Raw genomic sequence first — 21,157 nt, forward strand, 5'->3', positions numbered from 1 at the left:
TATATATAGATAGATAGTATATATGACATGCATTATAATTTGCACATTATATTATTAGAATTCAGTGATGGACAATTCATGCACCACTTGAGCTAAAGAGCTAATTGAATGCATGGCTTATCAGTTCCCAAATAATTGATGTCACAGTTGTCAGAAAGAGATCTCTCATTCTATTCTCTATCTAGAATAACTTAGGGTTGGAGGAAATTGTGTCACAGGAGAGAATATTTTTGGGCCTAAGACAAGAAATGGAAATAAGACACCAATTAAGTTCACTGATCATCTATTCTTAGTTTCAAAGACTGATAATTTCAAACCCTAAATTATCAATAGAGAATTCGTCGAGACTAAACACTTAGAAACTTCCAATTTTTTTGATTATTAGAAAATAATCGTTGTACCTCACAGGTCACATTATTTTTATAGATTGAAGGTATCTCGACTCTTAACTGCCAAAGCATTATAAATATTTGGTATTTCACTTGCAGGGTATTAGGCGAATAATTTGAGCAATACTAGCTAGATATTATATATTATATTTTGTTTGTTTTTTCATTTAAGTGTGGAATCCAAGTTAGAGACAAGGGTTCAAATCTAATAGACTTGGTACCTACCTCACCATGTTGTTTGTGCACTAAGTGAAAGGGATTTGAAGCCTTCTTCTTGGACTATGGATTCCTCATTTTCTTTCCATCCAGCTATGAATTGATTTTGGAACTATATGGTAGCTTGTGCATCCTTTTCTTCCATCAAGAATAAGCATTTAGCATACCAACCTAGCCCTACACTTCCTTACTATGATCCTATCTTATTTATCTATCTCTTTGTCTCACTAGTTTTGCCAACCCTACCTTATAGATCATAATCCCTAGCTCATTTATGTCATTATATTGAAATGAGAGACCCCACCTAAATAAACCTTGGTGTGACATGGATTCTTGGTGACTCTTTTTGGATAATAGTTGGCCTTGTGTCCCAATTTAATCATCATCTAACATATTTGATCACTAATCTTTGTGCACTTGGATAGTTTCTTTGAGTTAGGTAGGTATTAATTAACTTGCCCAATAGATAATTTAGCAGACGGCATCACTTACTTACTGTGGTTATAAATAAGATTTGCCTCTTCCAAACAACTTATTTAGTAATAAGGATAAAAATATATAGACCGTGTGTAGGTGGGAGCCGTTTATAAATAAGAATTGAATTACAAATAATGATAAGATCAAGATTTCAAATCATTAAAAAAAATATTGTATAAAATTGGGTGTTAGATGCAACTGTCTCTAAAGAAGTAATAGTACCCTTTAATGTCATTACTCAACCCTAATGCACCCAAATTTAAGAGTATATTTATATGTATAAATTAAGGTTTCAAACAAAGGACTTCAATGTTTGGTAGTGAAAAGCATCAGCAGTGAACCAAAGTGTAAGACAGAGACCTTTCCATCCTTGAGAGGTCTCAATGGCAACTTAATTGTGCTCATCAGATATGGGAGCAAATAACATGCCATCATGGCAAAGTGTTATAATTAAGTATGATGATTATGAACCCCCTCCCAAAAAAAAGAGGAAAAGGGAGGAGGGATGGATATGTAAATATTGTAACCCATTTTCATATTCACATAGCTTAAAGGTAGGACTGAGAAAGGAGAGACATTTGTACCTCATCGATCACATGATGAGCACGAGCAATTATTGAAGTCCAACCCCACAATCCATCATGAGACATGGATGGAGTCAAGACCTTTAACATCCACTTCCCAAGGGCTTAGAGAGAGAGAGAGAGATATTAAGTGGGGGATGAAACAACTCACATAAAACATGCCAAATACTAAGGAAGTTTGTCCAAAAGAATAAGGAAGTTTCGCGGTTTGTATAAACCTAACACTACAGCAAAATGAGAATGGAAACAAGGCATGCTCCCCTTGTTCATCATATGGACTGCCTACGCTTGTCAACATAGACTGCCCTATAAACTTAAACATTCCCAGGAGAAGGCCTTAGTAAGTAAGAAAAGAGTTTACTAAGTTGGCGGAACTCCTTTGCATAGCCTATAATTAATTAGTCTATAAATATATAATCTGAAAAAGAATATAGAATCTAATCTAAGTAACATCTATGGGAATTACTAATAGACCTAATTCTTTAGTCTAGTTATCGAATGTTCGAACGGCCCACCGGACCGAGGACTCTAAGGCCCAAGTCCATTTGGGTCGTCACAGAACCCATTAGGGCTCAAATCTATGATAATATAATAAGAAAAGAGAAATTTAAAAATTAAAAAATAAAATCGTGCTGACACCTAAACGAAAAAAAAATTACTCCAAGAAAATAGCAGCTGAAGTGCTATTTTCTTTCACTAAAATGATCATGATGTCAAATTGGTCTTCTCCAAAGAGAAAAGGCCAAGAACTTGTGAGTTCTACACTCTTCTGGAGCTCTAACATTGATTCAGGGAGATGGACGTGGTCTCTTCACTGCTGATCACAGCCCATGCATCGTATCCTCTAAACCTCGATCGCTATCATATACTCCCTCACTTCTTGGAAGTAAATGCAGCGCTGCTCTCAGCTATACATGGCTCAGTCCATTCTCATGTCTAGCCTCCTTGGTGGCCAAGTTCTAGCCTCCAAGAGACAACCATTATTGCTTCGATCTCTCTCTCTCTCTCCGGTCGACGCCGTTCTCGCATCTCATTCTCTCTCAGGCCTTAAAACAAACACCTTGCTCCTCCTTCTTCCTCTTGCTCTCCAACTGCTTGCACCACCTAAGAAGAGCTACCCTTAGTTAGCTCTTTAATTGATTAGCTCGATCGGGCTTGTGGTACGACTGTTTCTATAGGTAGAGAAGCCCAATACAGAGGTTGAAGATGGCATCTTTGGCACCTCAGGGAGCTCTTCGCCGGCATTTGCAGTGAGTGATCGATCAATATATTATATAACTGTGATCGATGATAGATAATCGATTGAACCAAAAGCTTAAGCAAATAACGAGAAAGATATTCACGTGAAAACTATGAGTTTTGAAATTTAGAAAAGAATGCACCCAAATAAAAATCTTTAAAGGGTCTAACATGCAAAGAAAAAAAAAAGAATTTTACATAATTGGCATAAAACTTTTAAAACATTATTATATTCTTTAAAAATTATTTGAATTGTCATTTAAATATTTTAACTCTGTGGTTATTTTTGAAATTTTTGGGTGGCCATTATATAAAAGTCTCAAGAACAGTATCACTTAATTTTTCAACTTCTATCATATAATTCTTTTTCTTCTTGTTCTTCAGCATTGAATACAAGGACCGGCAAGTTCCTCACAGATGATGAACAAGCTTTATGTTACATTCATTACGCTACTGGTGTTATATGATATATATAACCCTTGAAATGAAATAGTTATCAGAGGTCTTGAGTTAGAATCCTATTTTCAAATACTACTAGACTTTTTCTTTTCCTTTTTATTTTAATGTATACCTCTCCAAAAAAAGATACTTTAATTATATATATATATATATGTATATGATAATATCTATCTTAATATACTATTAGTTATGTTGAGGGTTTATGCATACAAATAAAACAGATTTAAGAGGTATTTATAACAAAAAGAAATTGAATCAAATGTTTGGAGGATTATATATGTAAATAAGAGAGTTTAGAAAGGTACAACCCTATAATTTATTTTCAGCAGCCATTTGATGGCAGGTTAAAATTTTAAAATAAATAATTAGTAAGTTAATAATAAGTATCTCGATTCTAGTAATCATGTTTCCATGATATCATATCACAAGAATCCACTAGAAATTCTCCTTAAATGTGTGCTACTTAACATCAGCCAACTCATCACAAGCAAATTGTAATATATTGAGCCTGAAATGGATGTATTTGGACTCACATAAGAGAAAAATAGAAGAGGTGGTTTTCTTCTACTCATGTACTAATCCCTCTCCAGATCATCACTACTAACTTTTTGCAATTAAAAATTTAGTACAGAAGCTAAAAGTTAAGCAAGCTAAGCTCATGCCACGCATATTACCTCAAAAGTAGCAAATTTTGTGCTGTTGAGAAGAAAGAAAAGGAGGCAAAGTCACAGTTTGCTTTGATGGAAAAGAACATACAAGGATGACAAGGCGAGTCGATATCTTAATCATTCTTGTATAATAATTGACTGGTTATTCTAAAAATTTAAATTGTTTGAGAACAGTCATTTTTATTTTAATTAAGTGGGTGGAGATTTATATTTCGAAAACACATACTTCTAGTAAAGAATTAATTAATATTCTTATTCTCTCAAGCCAGCCCTAATCTTTGCTAGGGATGGCTCGCGTCCCTTTCTTCTATTGAGAGCTTCTTCCCGTCATTGTTGGAGGCTTTCCCCCTCCTCCCCTCCCCTAGCCACCTTGGCTAGGTGGCGGAAGGTGGTTTTCCTCCTCTCCGTTGATAAGTTCTTAGTTTTTTTCTCTATTTTTTCTCCTTCTTTTCCTCTCTCTTTCTTCTCTTTAGTTTAGGTGTTGATGTCTCCTCCTTCTCTTTTCCTTATAGTCTCCTTTTTTTTTTCTCCTCCTCATTGCTAATCTCGCAGTTGCTACAACATTTCCAATACAGTCATCGCCTTTCACTGCCTCCCTTTGCCCCTCCGCCACTAAAATTATTTAATTTTGACTGTGTTTTATTTATTTATTTTTTAGCTGTTTAGATTGTTATTAATATAAACGATCATTATTGTATGTAGTTAATTGTTGTATGTCGTGTTGTTGCTGTTATAGTTATGGTGTTAGGTCTTTAGAAGCTTGACGGAGTTGTGGGATGCTGATCCACTTAGTCTTTAAATTTTTTTTTTCCTACTTGCCTCTTGTCGTCTTTATTTATAGTTATATTTATATTGACCAAATGGGAGGCTTATTCTCAAAGTCGTCGCTCGTTATCCTCCGCCTTTATTTTGCATGAGAGCTTATATTATTATTTTCTTTATACATTCTCTATTATTATTATTATTCTGTTTGTATTTCAGCAAATCATTTGAGACTGAATCAATCTTAGGTTTACAGACTTTCTTTAAACAAAGAAAGAAAGTGCTGGCTCAATCTTGTGACTATTAGATCTTCACTTTGTCTAAAATTAAATAGAGCATTATTCTATTGGATGTGAAATGAAATGGTAGGGAGACAGAAGACTAGTGTGGCAGAATCTTTGAAGTAGGCTAATGAGAGCTCCTTACAAGTTACAAGAGTTACTGCCACTGCTCACTAGTGCTGTGGGGTCATGCATCACATGGTCACAATACCTAATGGTGGGGTCCAAAGTTTGGATTAGAGGAGATGTTGATAGGATCCACTATAACCCCCCCTTAGCTCACATCATTGACAAAAAAAAAAAAAGGACATTAATTCCCCTTGGTGATATACTAATTTATTGTCATCAAAGCAAACCAAAATAATCATTTTTTTAATATATATATATATATAAACTCATAATAAATAAATTTATACTAAATAGCTAGAAATAATTCTAAAAACTTTACTTAATAGATTGGAACGAATGCAAGATTCTATACCTTGCTGATATAGTGATATCCTCTAGGGTTCCTCCATGTGGCATTGCCACTACGTAATAAATTTATTTATTTTATTTGGGACCCAACAAATCCACCATATCTTGGAAATTATTCCAATTTCCACCCCCATTATTCAGATTTCCTTCAACCCGAACCATCCAATTCCAAGACTTTCATGATCTTGGGAAATATAAACCCAATTTTAATGGGTAAATGTCTTTTACATTTTAGTCCTTAGGGTATGTCGTCACATTATTGCAGAAAAGCCCCTGAGATCTTTCCTTGTGACAGACACAGAAAGGTCATCCAAGGACGTCTGTTAACTCGCTAATCCTAGGGCGTAATCAAACCGAGCTATGATCGAACTTAAACCGAGCTAATTTGATAAATCAATCAATTACACTAGATAGATTGATTAAGCTCAGTTTTTAATTTCCAGCCAAACTTATCTACTCAAGCCCAATTAATTATGTCTTGCTATAGATATAATAAATGTATCTAAAACTATAGTGTTATTTATTCGATCCCTTCATACGTAAGAATAGATACATATCTAAATGATTCGCTACGCACCATTTTATTCCGTGCCGTGCATTGACGCCCTTGTGGAGGAACACTGTCTATATTTTTATAATAGCTCCTTTTTCTGAGAGGCATTGGAAGTAATCAACGTAGGGTATAATTAGTACAAATTAGATGCCCCTTCTTTTCCCAGAAATCCTTTTCTTTTTCTTGGTGTTTGTAGCCAGTAGTCATGATGATGCAAAGGACTTTGATTCATAGAAAAATATAATAATAATAATAATAATATTAGATTTCAAATATTTTTCTTGGGAGATCGATTTGTGAAATTTATAGAACTCGAGGTGTTAGATGCAAAAGAGAGGGTTATTAACAAGGGGAATAACTTCCTCTATTCCGCAGGGAGGGGAGAGACCGCCTCCGCCACCTGTAACATTTCCCGCAGCTTTTCATCCTTCCTCGAACTCGCCGCCCTCTCCTCCCTCCCCTACCTCGAGAACCGTGGCCCGAGGAGCCCAAATCCCCGCGACACCCTTCTGGTCTCCTACCTCCGATTCCTCGCGGAAAGCATCGCTATGAGGTGAGAGCTTCGCCGGATTCGTTTACCAAATCCAGCGGGCTCTCGGTCGGCGCCTGGATCGGGAAGGATGGAGAAGTACGAGACGGTGAGGGACATCGGATCGGGGAACTTCGGGGTGGCGAAGCTGATGAGGAACAAGGAGACGAGGGAGCTCGTCGCCATGAAGTACATCGAGCGAGGACATCGGGTTTGGGGATCGATCCTCTTCTTGATTCTTTGGATTGGGAACCGGGGTTTGGATCTGAACGTTTCTTTCGTTTTCTTCTTGTTTTAGATCGACCAGAACGTGTTCCGCGAGATCATTAACCACCGATCGCTTCGGCATCCGAACATCATTCGATTCAAGGAGGTCTGAGATCCGAAGGATTGGTTTTCCCGTGGCGATTCTTTTAGGTTCTTCTAAGGTAGATTTCTTGGATTTGTTTGAGAGATTTATAAATTTGAGGGGGTTTTGTGTTAAAGGTGGTTCTGACGCCGACGCACCTGGCGATCGTGATGGAGTACGCCGCCGGCGGAGAGCTCTTCGAGCGGATCTGCAACGCCGGAAGATTCAGCGAAGACGAGGTTTAAATTTAAAATTATTTTTTTTTAAAGGAAAAATATCTTCATATTTTTGGTTTTTTTTTTTTCTGAAGAATTTTTTGTGTTGTAGGCAAGGTATTTCTTTCAGCAGCTCATCTGCGGCGTCAGCTACTGCCATTTCATGGTAAATTGAATTATAAAGCAAAATGACGAAAATTTGTTAAAAGAACTGCTAAAGAAATATAACAAGGTTTTCTAATTAGTGATTAAATTTGGGTTATATCAGCAAATCTGCCATCGAGATCTGAAGCTGGAGAACACGCTGTTAGACGGTAGCCCAGCCCCGATGCTTAAGATCTGCGATTTTGGTTATTCTAAGGTCCTTTCTGTAATTTCTCTCTACTTTTAGTTTGAAATTTTGCATTTGAGTGCCTTTTTCAAGTACTAATTACAAAAAGGGAGACTGTAAATTTCGGAGCAGTCGTCGGTGCTGCATTCGAGGCCCAAGTCGACGGTGGGTACGCCTGCGTATATCGCGCCGGAGGTGCTCGCCCGCCGAGAGTACGACGGCAAGGTGTGTCGAATTCTTCTCACTTCTCAATTCTTTGCAATTGACTGCTTATAAAACTATTCTAAATTAAAGAGAATTATTTTATCTTAATTTTTTAGACGGATGTCTACACGCCTGTCGGAATTTTTAAAGCAATTAGATAAATTAAGCTTCCCTGCGGAAGAATTCTTGCTATAAATTATTGTACTTTTTAACAAGTGAAATTTTAAAGTAGCGTCTTTAGGAATTTAACCACACAAAATGTCATTCTTTTTGCTGTTTTTGTTAGAGGGTGGATCTATACAAAATAGAGTTTTATTTTCTTTTTACTAATTTGAGCTAGTAGGGTAAATGAGTTTGATGATATAGAATCAGCTCTTTCAGAAAAGATTGTCAAAATGTTTTATAAATACACTATGTTACTTGGTATTTAACATATTCTACGTTCTTCTGAACCTTTTTTATTATCTAAATAGACTATTCAACTAGGGAATAAAATAACTCCACGACTCCTTGAGTTAAAATATTTTTCTAGGTCAGTAGGTATATATAATTCAAAAAAATAGAAAATGTGTATAAAAAATATAATAATTCAGATGAGCTAAATAGAATTAACTTATTTTTTATATAAACACTGCAACATTTATGGTAAAAAAGAGTAAGTGAACTAGGTGCAATGGTTTCATACCCATAGAACTTTGTGGTTGGTCAAATTGGTTAAAGGGTATTGGGTGTAAAAGGAGGGTATCAGTTTAAATCCTACTCGATAGCTTTTCAGTAAAATTATTCTGCTGCAGCAGTCTTTGTTTAGGATGCAATGATATAAATATGATTAACTACCCAGGAAGCTTGAGTTCATTTTCCTGACTGAATCGTACCTTTTGGGGTTAATTTTGGTGATCCTTAGCCGCTACTTTTAAAGCGAGATCTGCCTTGGTGATTGGGTCGGGAATATGCCCTCATTTTGGGTGGATAACTGCACAATCTCCAACCCACCTTATTCCTCCCACGTGCCAGTACCATCCCGTCCTATACACGAGTCTTATGACCCACAGGGAGCTTATTTTGCTTATGCTGCTCCGCAGGGGCAGTAAACCCTTACTGGGTGTGCTTGCTCGAGACTCCGGTGGTGGGTGAGGTATCACAGAAAAAAGTAGTCCTTGCCAGCGTGTGGTGGTGGGGAGAATCTTTGGGTTATGCGGTAAGATGTGCTGCAAGAAAGAGACTTAAAAAGGTCGGGTTCTTTGGACCATTGGGTTAATATGGACCATCAACCACATGCTGAATGGTTCTTGTCTCCAGATCCGTTTTGTCCCCACATTGCGTTTCCGTATCTTTAGCTTGTAGCCTTCAGCTGGTGTGACTGCTGACATAGTGCTTAACTTCAGAGGTTAATCGTGCGTTCCTAATGTCAATTTTGTAGCTCTAATTAAGGCTCGCTACATTCAGTGGCTGCAAGGAGTTGGATTAGATTGGTGAACAGAGTGAATTAGATTGATGATGTGCTTAATGACTTGGAATGGTCAAAGTTGGGCTGGGTCTAATAGATTTGTCATTCATGGTCACATGGATTTGTAAAGTAACTCAGATATTTGGGTCTCATGGATTTGTAAAGTCAGATATATGGGATGGTCAAGGATGGGTTGCTTGAGGAAAACTCTTAAAACTAGGTCAGACATTAAGGTCTCAACTGATATGGTTTGCTATATTATTCAGAAAAAATTAATGATGGATCTTACCCACCATGGATGGATTATATGTAAACTTATATGATTGTAGCAGTCTAGCATGTAGCAATAGTTATTGTGCTGGAAGATAAATTTTACTGAAGATATGTATTCATCAAGTACCTTGCGCTAAACTAGAATATTTATATGCAAGAAAAAGGAAACTAAATTTTTGGGATTTTGACAGAGTAGTTTTATGTGATGCTCATAAGTCATAATTGTTCGAGGAACAGCGAGTTAATGCTCATGTGAAGTCATCTGAGGACGTTAAGTTGTTAATTAAGTTACTAATATATATTACATCCATGTTAATTAATTATATGATGAATAATGCAGCTCTTAATTCCAATTTATTTTTTTTATAAAAAAGATTAATGATTGTCATCAAATAATTTAATTTTTGTTTCCAATCTTATTAGTTTAAACGTTGAGTTTTTCTTCTGATTACTATCTCTCACCACCATATTGACCTCAATCCAAGTTTTCATAGACCTTGATCTTATAAAAGCATATTGATTTTTTAGAACCTACGAGAGGGAGATCACCATTCACTTTTATTAATTTTTTGCTCTTTCATTTAGTTTATCCGTAAATAGCTGTGTTGCTGACTTAGATTTCAAATACACATGGTAATGCAGCTTGCAGATGTCTGGTCATGTGGAGTAACTCTATACGTGATGCTGGTGGGAGCCTACCCATTTGAGGACCAAGACGACCCCAAGAATTTCCGGAAGACCATCGGGGTAAATATCTCAGTCACAACCCTTCACCCCATATCTTGTTCTAACTAATACCTTTTTTCCAACATGCAACTTCTCAGATCTAAATCTACTACCTGAAATGTTGACAAAAAGTTAAGCTCAATTGCTTGCTGATCTCTTCTTCATTTTTTTCCTGCAGAGAATAATGTCAGTTCAATATAAGATTCCAGACTACGTTCACATCTCCCAGGATTGCAGGCAACTCATTGCTCGCATCTTCGTTGTCAACCCAGCCCGGGTAATGATTGAAAAGGCTTTCTAGTATTTCTCTTTTAATTGTTTTTAGACAGAGTGAAATATCGACGGTTAGAATTAATGAGTTTTGTCTTTGTTTGGCCAGAGGATCACAATAAGGGAAATAAGGAGTCATCCATGGTTCTTGAAGAACTTGCCGAGGGAGCTCACGGAGACGGCGCAGGCCTTCTACTATAAGAGGGATAACACCGCACCGACATTCTCCGCTCAAAGCTTCGAGGACATTCTAAAGATCGTACAAGAGGCGAGGACTATACCGAAGGCATCGAGGTCCATCTCAGGATACGGATGGGGTGGAGATGATTCGGATGGGGATGTGGAGGAAGAGAATGAGGAGAACAAAGAGGAGGAGGAAGAAGAAGACGAAGATGATGAGTACGATAAGAGGGTCAAGGAAGCTCACGCCAGCGGAGAATTGAACTTGAGCTCGCTTCATATATAAGATAATATGACCCCCTTAGGAGTACTATGTAAATGCTTTCGTTTGCCATTCTACCGCTGCAAAAACTGTATCTTGTAGCAAAGTTTTCCCTGCAGTCTGTTTCTGGCTTTCGTTTTAGAGGGTTTTTTCTTTTTCCTTGTAATATAATTTATATGGACTTACTTTTTTGATTGTCATTGTACAGGTAATTGTCATTGTACAGGGTAACGGTTGAAGACATTAGCTAGATCCCATACCAGTTTTTAACTTCTTATGACGGGCATTGTGGTCATACAACCATGTACCTCTGTAGTACACAAATCATTTAACCTGGGCTGCAGAGAGGTGATATTATTGAGGCAAGAGAGGAGATACACGTAAACGTACAGAAACATCACACCACCGGGAGTTAATAAATTGGCCAATTTTGATGCTGAAAATTATTGAGGCAAGACGTGTGATATTATTGAGGCAAGACGTTTTGAATTAAATTAAGAATACTCTTAAACAATGAAATATCCAAAATAAAAATGTATACAGATAATTTATTATGATAAAATATCTGCAGCTTTGGAAGTCTTAACAGCTCAACTGTTACACGAACGCATATACAGTTCCCTCTGTTAAATGATCGACATCAAAAATCAGATATATTCCTCTTGAACAACCTACAAAAGCGTAGGCCAAAAGAAACATATGTTACAGCCTCCATATGAGAGGATGGATCGATTGATAGGTGAAAATAGGAAATAGAAAAGAATACAGGATTATAGATTAGATCAGCTACAATAAAGAAAAAAAAAAGTAACTAAACAATGCTCTGGTGATGCAGATGGCCCAGGAAAAGAATTTTAAAAGCCATGTGCAATATCAAGTTATCCATGCTAGATAAGAGATTGGACACCAAGTTGTTGCATTTCACGTAGTCTCCATACAGGGAAGAATTCCCCTTCTCCGAGCTCCTCTGTGTCCAGTTGTTGCATTGCCCATGCATAATAGATGGTGTGGATGGTATCCTGGCAAAGATTATTAGAATTTGTCAACAACAACAAAAAATAGTCAATTAACAAAGTTCTGAAAACTCTGATAAATCTCATTCTAGAACAGAAGACGAAAGAAAACAATTAGGTTGATACCCCCGACTAGTTTATATGACTATATAAGACAATAATCACCACTCAATACCCATAAAACAAGAGTGGCAGCATGTAACGGAATAGCATAGAAATTTACTTCGATTTCTAAGCCAGATAAGTCAAAATGAAAGAAAAACTGAATACAGTAAAGACCAGATTACAGGCTCCGTCCATTAGGTTGCTTCACAAAACATGAGAATAGTGTGCCAAAATCTTAGCAGCTTCTGAAATAATAGATAAGTTAAAGGACCAATTGCTCTTGGTAGATGTCAATCCTCACATCTTTTCCTCTTTTATATCCAAAGAGTGATGTCATGTAGTCAAACATGTCTAGGTAAATTGCTTCCAGTGCACGCCTGCTACTACCATACTATCTGGTCAAACATGTCTAGGGGATTGAGAATTCTAATTTAGGTTTGAGATGCAAAATTGTTCAAGCTATTTCTCCATACAAGTGAACAAGCGAATTTGTCTGAGCAATTCTTTTAGCAAGCCCCAGAAAAAAGTATAACAGGAAACGAGGCCCATCTGGTGCCTTGAGTCCCAATAAATTCACTCGCTGAAGATTGCAGGTCAATCATGTAGAAGAGGATATAATACATTGGAATGCATGCAGTTTAATATGATTTACCAAATTCATTAGCAATATCTTTTTACCTTTCCTCCAGCTGTTATCAAACCTTCTCTGTCACGCACACAATAGATCTGCTGCGTTTGAAACTGACCACAGAATAGGAAGGAGGCAAGCACCCCATGAGCTTGGAAAACTATTAACAGGTAGTCTTACAAGAACAGAAATTCAACGAATAGTAAGGGGCAGGAATCTTACAGCAACAATGATAATTGGAGTAGATCCCATCATTTTTGTTTCCCTAACATCAACCTCAGAGATATGCAAAATCTGCAGGACCAGACAGAACGATACAAAACATATTAGCGTCAATAATAACCTGCGTGTGTGCCATCAACTGTCCTTGACAAATCAAGGTAGAATCTACCTCCATTAGACCGTATGTAACACACAAAAAAAAAAAAAAATTAAGCCAAAAGAGATGCACCTAGTAAGATCAAGGAAATTTCACAAGGGGAAAAAGATGTCCCTTCGTCCTGCTGAATGTATTCATTTAATAGGCTCTCAGCAATCTCAGACTTATATTAATTTCCAGCCATAAACAGATGGTTCGTGCTAGATGAAATAGCTAATCTTTTCATCATGAAGCTCTCATGGCCAATGCCATAGGACATATACTGAGATCAATGAGCTCAAAGGACGGAAACAATACATGAACTGATGAAACACAAGAAAATCCATGCATCCCTTCCCTCCAAATTTGATAAAAACGGGAGAGTCGATGAGCAATCTGCCGGCGATGTCTACCTCTGACAAGGTGAGGGGTTTTTCTCTCTTTGGTTAGGTTTTCTCTTCCTTTTTACCATCTCTCCCTCTCTCTTCTCCCCTTCCCCTCTCTCCCTCCTTTTCTCCTTATTGCTACAACAGCACTACCTTTGCTGCTACAACAGCGCAGAGAGAGAAAGAGAGGAGGGATGGGTGATTTTTATTTTCCTATCATGTTTTCTAAATTTTTAAGATTTTTTCCTGCATTTTACATCATTTTTTAAAAGTTTATATAATTAAAAAATAGTTTGATCCCTATATAGCTGATACGATCGTTTCAACCAATATTTATCGTTTTTCGTGTAGTCAATCTTGATCCCGAAACTTATACTTAGAACCTTGCTAAGTACTACAAAACATATATACGATATATAGCAAATATTAAGAATCTGTTTCTTAGTAAATGTAAGCATATTCCTAACAGGTTATGAAAGAGCATTAGAGATGCAGATAACAAACAAAAGATAAGATAAATGTTCCTCGATTAAAAGAATGGACAATTGACCAAAAATAAAGATTCAAGTAGTTCCACATCAGTCTTTTCTGACTAAATACTATTTTAATCGAGTTCACAATTTGTGTTTGCAAGTCTATTTGACTGGCTACTTGTATTTAAATCTAGTGACCAACTGAATAAAGAAGACAAAGTTGGGTAGACAGATTTCGTGGAACTGCTGGTATTTATAACATATAACATAGCCGGTCATCAAACATACCTTGTTATAAAAAAAAATACCCTGATTACTATAAGCTGTGTGCTCTCCTTTACATCGTTCAATAACTTCAGGGCTACAGTACTTTTTTAATGCTTCTGCATCACCCTGTTCATCAAAACCACATATTTGTTAGTTTGTGTCTCAACTAACAATATAATAGCAGATTGTTATTTGTATATGTTTCAGAAAGCCTTAACACAAATAATTAAAACAAAAAAGAATGAGTCGCTAAATTCTTAAGAAACGGAAGTACCTTGAGGTATGCGGTCAGAACAGGCCTTACCATTTCCTGGACTTCAGCAACAAAATCGGGAAGAGAAAAGGATCTGGCAATGCAGAATTATGGGGAAAGCGACAATATTTAGCTATAAAAATTATTACTTATGCTTAGTCAATAGCTACAGAAATATTGACATCTTACGGGTCTCGCCGCCGGATTTCCTTGAAACTTAGAGCAGTAGCATTTTCTCCAAAAACAGTCTCATTCAAGCTGAAAATCAGATTAAAAAAATAATGATTACTGTCAACTCTTTCAAAAAATACTTCAGTATTTTTTTTTTAATGTAGGATGGTGCTCTGGCAATGCTGCAAGAAGTAGAATACCTTACCGAGCTAACCAAATGATTAAGATTGCAGAAAGTCATAATACCAACCAGGATTCTGTCTAGCACTATGAAAAATCAGATTCAGATTGGAGGAGCAGGCCATATAGGAAAACCAGGCCAATGAGAAATTGAAACTCGGAAGACATAATTTGGGCTTGAGAGCAGTCTGTACACTTAAAGAGCTACTTGTTAATTGCAACTAACTACTGGGAGGCAATTGTAGTAGCTAGATCCTACCAATCCTGAAGAAAGAGTCTATGAAGGATCATTAAAGTATATAACCACCAACTCCTAGAAAAGAACTCTATATGTCCCAATTAATTGTCATCCATCATATGACATCAATTATCTTTGTGAACTTATTCAGCATTACCTCTTCGACTAATACAAGATGAAAAAAAAAAACACCATGATGATGAACCCTTATGAAATAACAACAATTTCACACAAAGTACAAGGTCAACGTCCTCAAGGATACATAGAAGTAAAAGACAAAATACGAGAAAATTAGATGCATTACTCTTGGATTTTGTGAACAACTGGATGATCACTTGTCTCCCACCGCTCCCGAACATCTTCCGCTAACTATCATCACAAAAGACAACCTTATAGATGTCATAACAAAAACAATAAATAATAGACTATGCCAAAATCTCATAAACATAAGCAAAATAGTTACAACAAGAAAGATATCCACCTCCTGCCCCTTTGATACAACCGGTTTGCTGAAGCCGCTCACTCGCTTAAAAACAGGATGACCTTGCATCTGAAAAACTGTATTCTTAGCCAAAATCCATTACTGTAAAGCACAGACTTTTCATAGAAATTCAGTTTACCTTCTCTTTAAATGCTTCCCATTTCTTACTCAAACGTGATTTCTTAGATGGCACAATAACAATATCAGTTCTCGTACTTCTAGGCTCAGAAGATGCAGCTGATGTTTGATACTGCATGCGCTTCTTCCGACTTTGGTTTGAATTTAGCTCATCTTTTACTATGTCATATCCTTTCTTTGCTAAGTTCGAAATTTTTGCTTCCTTCACTTTTTGATATGCTGTAGATACCATTGGAGAAGCAGAAGAAAGCACCGACTTGAATCTTCCAAATATTGTGTCAGTTTGTCCAGGTGACTCGGAATTTGCACTGCTTCCATCTTTTCCACCAAAGTTTTCTGTCGATTCAGAGGTAGACGTTGATGCTGCTTCTTTTCCAAGTCCTAATGTCTCCTTAACCTAAAGACAAGTTTATTGATTCAGTACAGAACTGAATCAGCTTTCATACAAAAAATGACAATTCAATGAAATCATAAAAGAAATTGCTCTGCAATTACTTCTTCTCTAGCAGTCGATAACTTCTCTTTCACATTTGCCGAAACCTGTAAAACAAAATGAAATGTCTCACAAAGAAAAACAAATTACAAAATACAAAATTTTATCACCAAAATTCAAGACACATTGAACTAAATAAGATAGACTGAGATACACCACAAGAGAGAGAGAGAGAGACAAGAACGTAGTCTTCAATATAATAATGTTAAAGAATTTTAATTTTCAGTCAAACAGGATACCCCAGAGGACATCTTGGGTGAAACAACTCCCCCTTCAATGTAAACTGATGAAATTCAAAGATTTGGAAATTTATTTCATGACACAAAAAGAGCTAGAAATAGACGGAAATAAGGTTTCCAAGGGAACAACTGTAATTAACAAAATTGCAATTGTACATGTCCAATATAAACAAGATCGTAAAGCAAGCAATAAATGATGGCTTAGCAGATTTAATTATCCAAAATGCATAATCATCTGCAAGATACAGATCATGCTTAAATATCATTAACTGGCCTATGCAGATTGTGACCCATTCAGTAGCATTCCAAGTTTCCAAGATGAGAATCTACCCACCAACCTTCTTTGATGTTGCCTCTGCCTCTGTCCAAACATCATCTACACTCTTATATAACTTCTCAGCAGTCTTCTTTGTTCTGCAGGACCCAGTTCATCACAACATCAGATCAGCTCGTAGAGTTAGCAAACTTTGACATGCAAAGTATGTCTCACATCAATGCTAGAAAAATCAATAGATGCAACAGGCACAGTTTAGTCTTTAAAACTACCTTACTTTCAAATCCTCCTTCACCACACCAATTTTTTCATTTAGCTCCTTTACAGACTGTTGAAATTCTGGCTTGCTGTTGTAAAAACAAACATATAAAGTTGTATTGTTAAAAAAAAACTGAAAAATAAGAGTAAAACATGTAGAATATGAAGGATCAGGATTCAGGAGAACTAGAGTAAGTACAAAAAAGCATAAGAGACATAAAAGAAACATATCAGTATAAAAAGAAAAGAAAAGAAAAATGATCCTTTATCAACGGTAACTATTTTACAACTTATATCAAAGTGGAGTTGAACAACCATTATTTGTATGAGTCAGCTTTCTTCACATATCACCTTCCAAGGTCAGGTTGGGACCTTTTATGCACACATTTCCTAATGATCAATTAAATTTATAGTATAACAATACTTGGCAATGTTTAATTCTATGAGTCCATGCAATTGCAACTCTCCAAATTCTTGAGTTAGATCAATTCATGAAAGAACAGTAAGAGTATCCTTCAATGAGGGAGATACCTACTTGACAATAAACTTTGATGAGGCCCTGCCACCAAACTTATTACACATTTTGCTGAATCTTTGATTACTATGGCTAGTCAGTTAACTCAGTTCTACAACTATACTTCATAATATCAGCTAGCAGTTGCACTAAATGCAGCAGCCTAGTGAACGTGAAAACAATGATAATTGTTATAGTAATCCTATTTTAGAAAACATATTTAAGGTAAGGCACATGAGTCACATCAAAACCACTTTTAGCAATGGAAGGTTTTGGTTTTCTTCCCTATTAATGGACCAAAAGAATTGCAAAACTCTCCAGTTGTACTTGAACGACATTAAGGCATAGCACTCACTTTTTTCCACCCAACTAGACCTCCAAACTATTGCATATCATGCAACTAATTTAGAAAACTGTCTTCACCAAATGAATATGCAGAAAAAATGCAAAGGTCCAATCAAGCATACCTATCAATTTGATCTCTTCTTTCCATCCAAGATAGGCTTGTAACAATCAAATATTCCACGAATCATGTTCCCTTGTGAAAGATCACTATCTCTTGAAATAAACACTGGCAAGCATCAATCAAACATCTCAAACTACTAGAACTTGGAGCCTTATCTTTCTAATGATCTAATCTCTCCTTATATCTAAAGAGTCACTTCAAGATCATAACATTACTTATAAACTTTCAGAAAATTTTGCATGCACTCTGCTATGACAACAAAGAATATGCCCAGTATATAGTGTGACAATTTAAACTGATTGATCTGAACTTAAATCAACCACACATCTTGTTTCCAAACAGGTTGACCTTCAATTAACATATTCCACTCATTATGAGTCTTATGACCATGTCATTTATAAATTATAACACTAAAACCATTCAACAGTTTGTTCCATTCTAATGTCATTACAAGTGAAGGAAGATGGAACAGCATCCTAGAACTATTAATAGAGATAGTTACAGCTATTCTTGCATATTTTGGGAAATTACATTTTTGATAATGTTAAGAAAGCCAGCCATCGCAGTTGGGGACAAATATGGCATCAAAAACTAGCAAAAATAAATTAAAATTGTGAACTCTAGAAGTCAATTTAAGAAATAATATATTACAGGCAATTAATTAACCAAAGTACAACAGTTTGTAAGGATTAAAATCAATCAATATTTCATGCAAATCAATGTGATGACTCAAAGTATTTTAATATTATATCATGTAATTCAGAATGTTCTTAAAAGTAGTAATAGGGTTTTTACCTATTACTAATGTAGTGATACTACAAGGACAGTAGCAAACCAATAAAAGGAAAAACATTAACAGAAAAAAAATTAAAAATCATTAAAACAAATAGGAATCAACTAAGTTCACCTTACTTTTAAACCCAAAGGGCACTGTGTTAAATCAATAAATATCTTCAGACTATTGGAACTTCAAATAGCAATTACCTTTTAGCTTCTCCTTTCAATTGCTTGGAAAACTCATTGAAAACACTGAATCGGCGATAACTTGAGTAGCTATCCGTATTACCCAATCGAAAATTAACATTTGCAGCCTAGACAATAAACCAAGGTCATACGTTAATAATTGAAACACTAAGTAACTTTCAAAAGTCTTAAAAAAATAATAAAAGATGAGAATACTATAATAAAACAGGTTTGATGTCAACAGAATTCAATAATTAAGTTTCAGACCAAAAAAAAAAAAAAAAAAGATTTACTTGCTCTTATATCTAAACACGTTAAATGGAAGAGAAGAGATGAGTACATAAATCTAGTAAGGACATAAACCGAGCAATCATTTCCTGTTATCTTTCCAAAAGACCAAATCTTTCTCTGATTAGCTTTCCAGACCAAGTATCAAAAATAGATTTCAGTTGTTCACATGTCACACATAAGATGGATAATGGTACTAACTACTAAGGGATTAGCTATTCATGATTGGGTCGTCAAGCAAGGGGACCTCATTTGTCACTATTTAGTTTATGCAGCCATTAATATGGAAAACCTTTCCAGATATGCGATCTCATACATAGCAGTGATCACACCCAAAACTGTTCAAGCGCTTCAATTCATATGATCTCGGGTTCTTCCACTTCTAATTCATCTCATTAAATTTTTTAACACTTGTTCTTTTATGAAAGCATCAGTCATCTTTGCTCAGATTAGTAAAAAAGCTAATCTCCACGACGCCCTTATCAACAAGATTCATATCCAAAACGAAGAAGACCCCTTTGAAATGATGAAGTTCCAAGAACAGAAAAGGACGAATTAACACGTTTCTCCTCGGAGGAGGCAAAGGAGGGAAAAGAGCTTACGTATCTGAGAGAGGAGTACGAGGAGGGCCGCCTCAGGGACCGGAGCAGAACAGAGCTCGCCATCGTCGAGCTCCTCGAAGAGAGAGGAGGAGAAGAAGCGAAGCGAAACGAAGGGTTTAGGGTTAGGGTTAAGAAGAAGAGGAGGGAGAGTAGACTTTTAATAGAGGAGTCGTTGCCGATTTCGCGCTTAACTTTTGCTCCACGCCAGTCGCATATGAACGGCTCTAAGAGAGGACGCCGACTTCCATTTCCGGCGCTCCTTGAATTAGTTTGGGCTTGCCTCCTAAATTGGGCCAAGCCCAATCCCAGTCCTTGTAGGGGGAATTTGTATTTAATGCCCCACATTTTTGTCTATTTGCGGTTTGCCCCCCCGTAAATATTTGCAAATTGAGCCCTACATTTTAACCAAATATTTGTACGATTTCGTCCACTGCAAACTATTCTTTTCTAACATATCGAAAATGCTCTCCATCTTATTTTTAGGTCGGGTAAAGTAGATAAACTTTTTGTGTTAAGTTAGATATTAGATATTTTAGGTTGGATAAAAATATTTTAGCAATCTTAGTGTAGTAATTTAATCTAGGAGTGTGGCTAAGTTTATTAATAAAAAATATTTTTTAAAAATATTTGACAAATTTAGGGTTCAATTTTAAATCTAATATTGCAAGGCTTAGAACACAAATAGGTCAAAAGAGAGGTGTTAAACTCAAATTTCCTTTTATTTTGTTTTACTTTTAACCAATTAATGGACTACACGGTACATTTTTCAATTTGGACCCTGAGCAAATTTGACGAGGCTTGTTAACGTAACATTAGCAAATCAAACTTTGTGGAGTTGACTCATAGACAGGAATTTTCAATTTGAACACCATTGCTCATATATTTATTTATTAGGGAAAATATATTTTATCTCATTTTAGTTAAGGCCAAAATTTAAGGTATCTATCTGGACTTTTATTTGTGTCACCCTTGTGGCTCTCTCTAATCTATATAAAACCACTAGTTTTTTTGGTCAGAACTAACAATTAAGATAATTTTATTTTAAAGTTATTAAACTTTTATTCATTTCGCCATTTATTTTCTTTTCTCTTTTTTTTTTCTTTTTGAATTTTTTGCAATTTCCAAAATATAAACAAAACAAAACTTACTTTTCCTATTAGTTGATGTAAAATAAAAGGTGCATTTTGAACATTCTTTATTGCATATAAATTAAAACTACAAGAAGGTTAAGTGATACAATAAAAGTTTAGAAAAAGTCACTTTAAATTTTGACTTAACCATAAATGTCAACTTTATATTTTTCCCTTATCTATCTATTTGTTTACTTCTGTTTTTATGTGAATTTATCACATAATGGAGTTCTTCTCCCCCAAGAGTTTCCTGCTACTATTCTTTCTTCTTGGTATAGATTTTATATCCAAACAAAACCAAAGGAACAAAAGTTATCTTTATCTGCTGACTGATCCAGTAATTACTTA

General features: G+C 35.9%; 2 protein-coding genes across 3 annotated transcripts; one reads left to right on the forward strand and one right to left on the reverse strand.

Moving 5' to 3' along the window:
* The first annotated feature begins 6,464 nt into the window (after positions 1-6,464).
* Positions 6,465-11,103, forward strand: LOC140768039 (serine/threonine-protein kinase SAPK4-like). The gene is made up of 9 exons (XM_073108123.1): positions 6,465-6,845; positions 6,933-7,007; positions 7,121-7,222; positions 7,311-7,364; positions 7,467-7,559; positions 7,662-7,754; positions 10,096-10,200; positions 10,358-10,456; positions 10,559-11,103. Exons 1-9 carry the CDS (start codon positions 6,726-6,728, stop codon positions 10,913-10,915), a joined length of 1,098 nt encoding a protein of 365 aa, XP_072964224.1. The 5' UTR covers positions 6,465-6,725; the 3' UTR covers positions 10,916-11,103.
* A 309-nt stretch (positions 11,104-11,412) lies between these two features.
* Positions 11,413-19,836, reverse strand: LOC140768037 (mitochondrial import inner membrane translocase subunit TIM44-2). 2 transcript variants are annotated; one of them, XM_073108121.1, is made up of 14 exons: positions 19,680-19,836; positions 18,811-18,917; positions 16,861-16,935; positions 16,653-16,728; positions 16,078-16,122; positions 15,584-15,979; positions 15,445-15,513; positions 15,268-15,332; positions 14,564-14,632; positions 14,396-14,468; positions 14,143-14,247; positions 12,860-12,931; positions 12,688-12,750; positions 11,413-11,910 (listed from the first exon to the last, which is right to left on the reverse strand). In XM_073108121.1, exons 1-14 carry the CDS (start codon positions 19,740-19,742, stop codon positions 11,779-11,781), a joined length of 1,410 nt encoding a protein of 469 aa, XP_072964222.1. In that variant the 5' UTR covers positions 19,743-19,836; the 3' UTR covers positions 11,413-11,778. The 2 variants fall into 2 exon arrangements, with proteins under 2 accessions (XP_072964222.1, XP_072964223.1); XM_073108122.1 differs by lacking the exon at positions 19,680-19,836 and adding an exon at positions 17,828-17,931.
* Positions 19,837-21,157: the final 1,321 nt, after the last annotated feature.

Source organism: Typha angustifolia, chromosome 10 (assembly GCF_048772165.1).
Source record: "Typha angustifolia cultivar Huaian chromosome 10, ASM4877216v1, whole genome shotgun sequence".
Lineage (NCBI taxonomy): Eukaryota > Viridiplantae > Streptophyta > Magnoliopsida > Poales > Typhaceae > Typha > Typha angustifolia.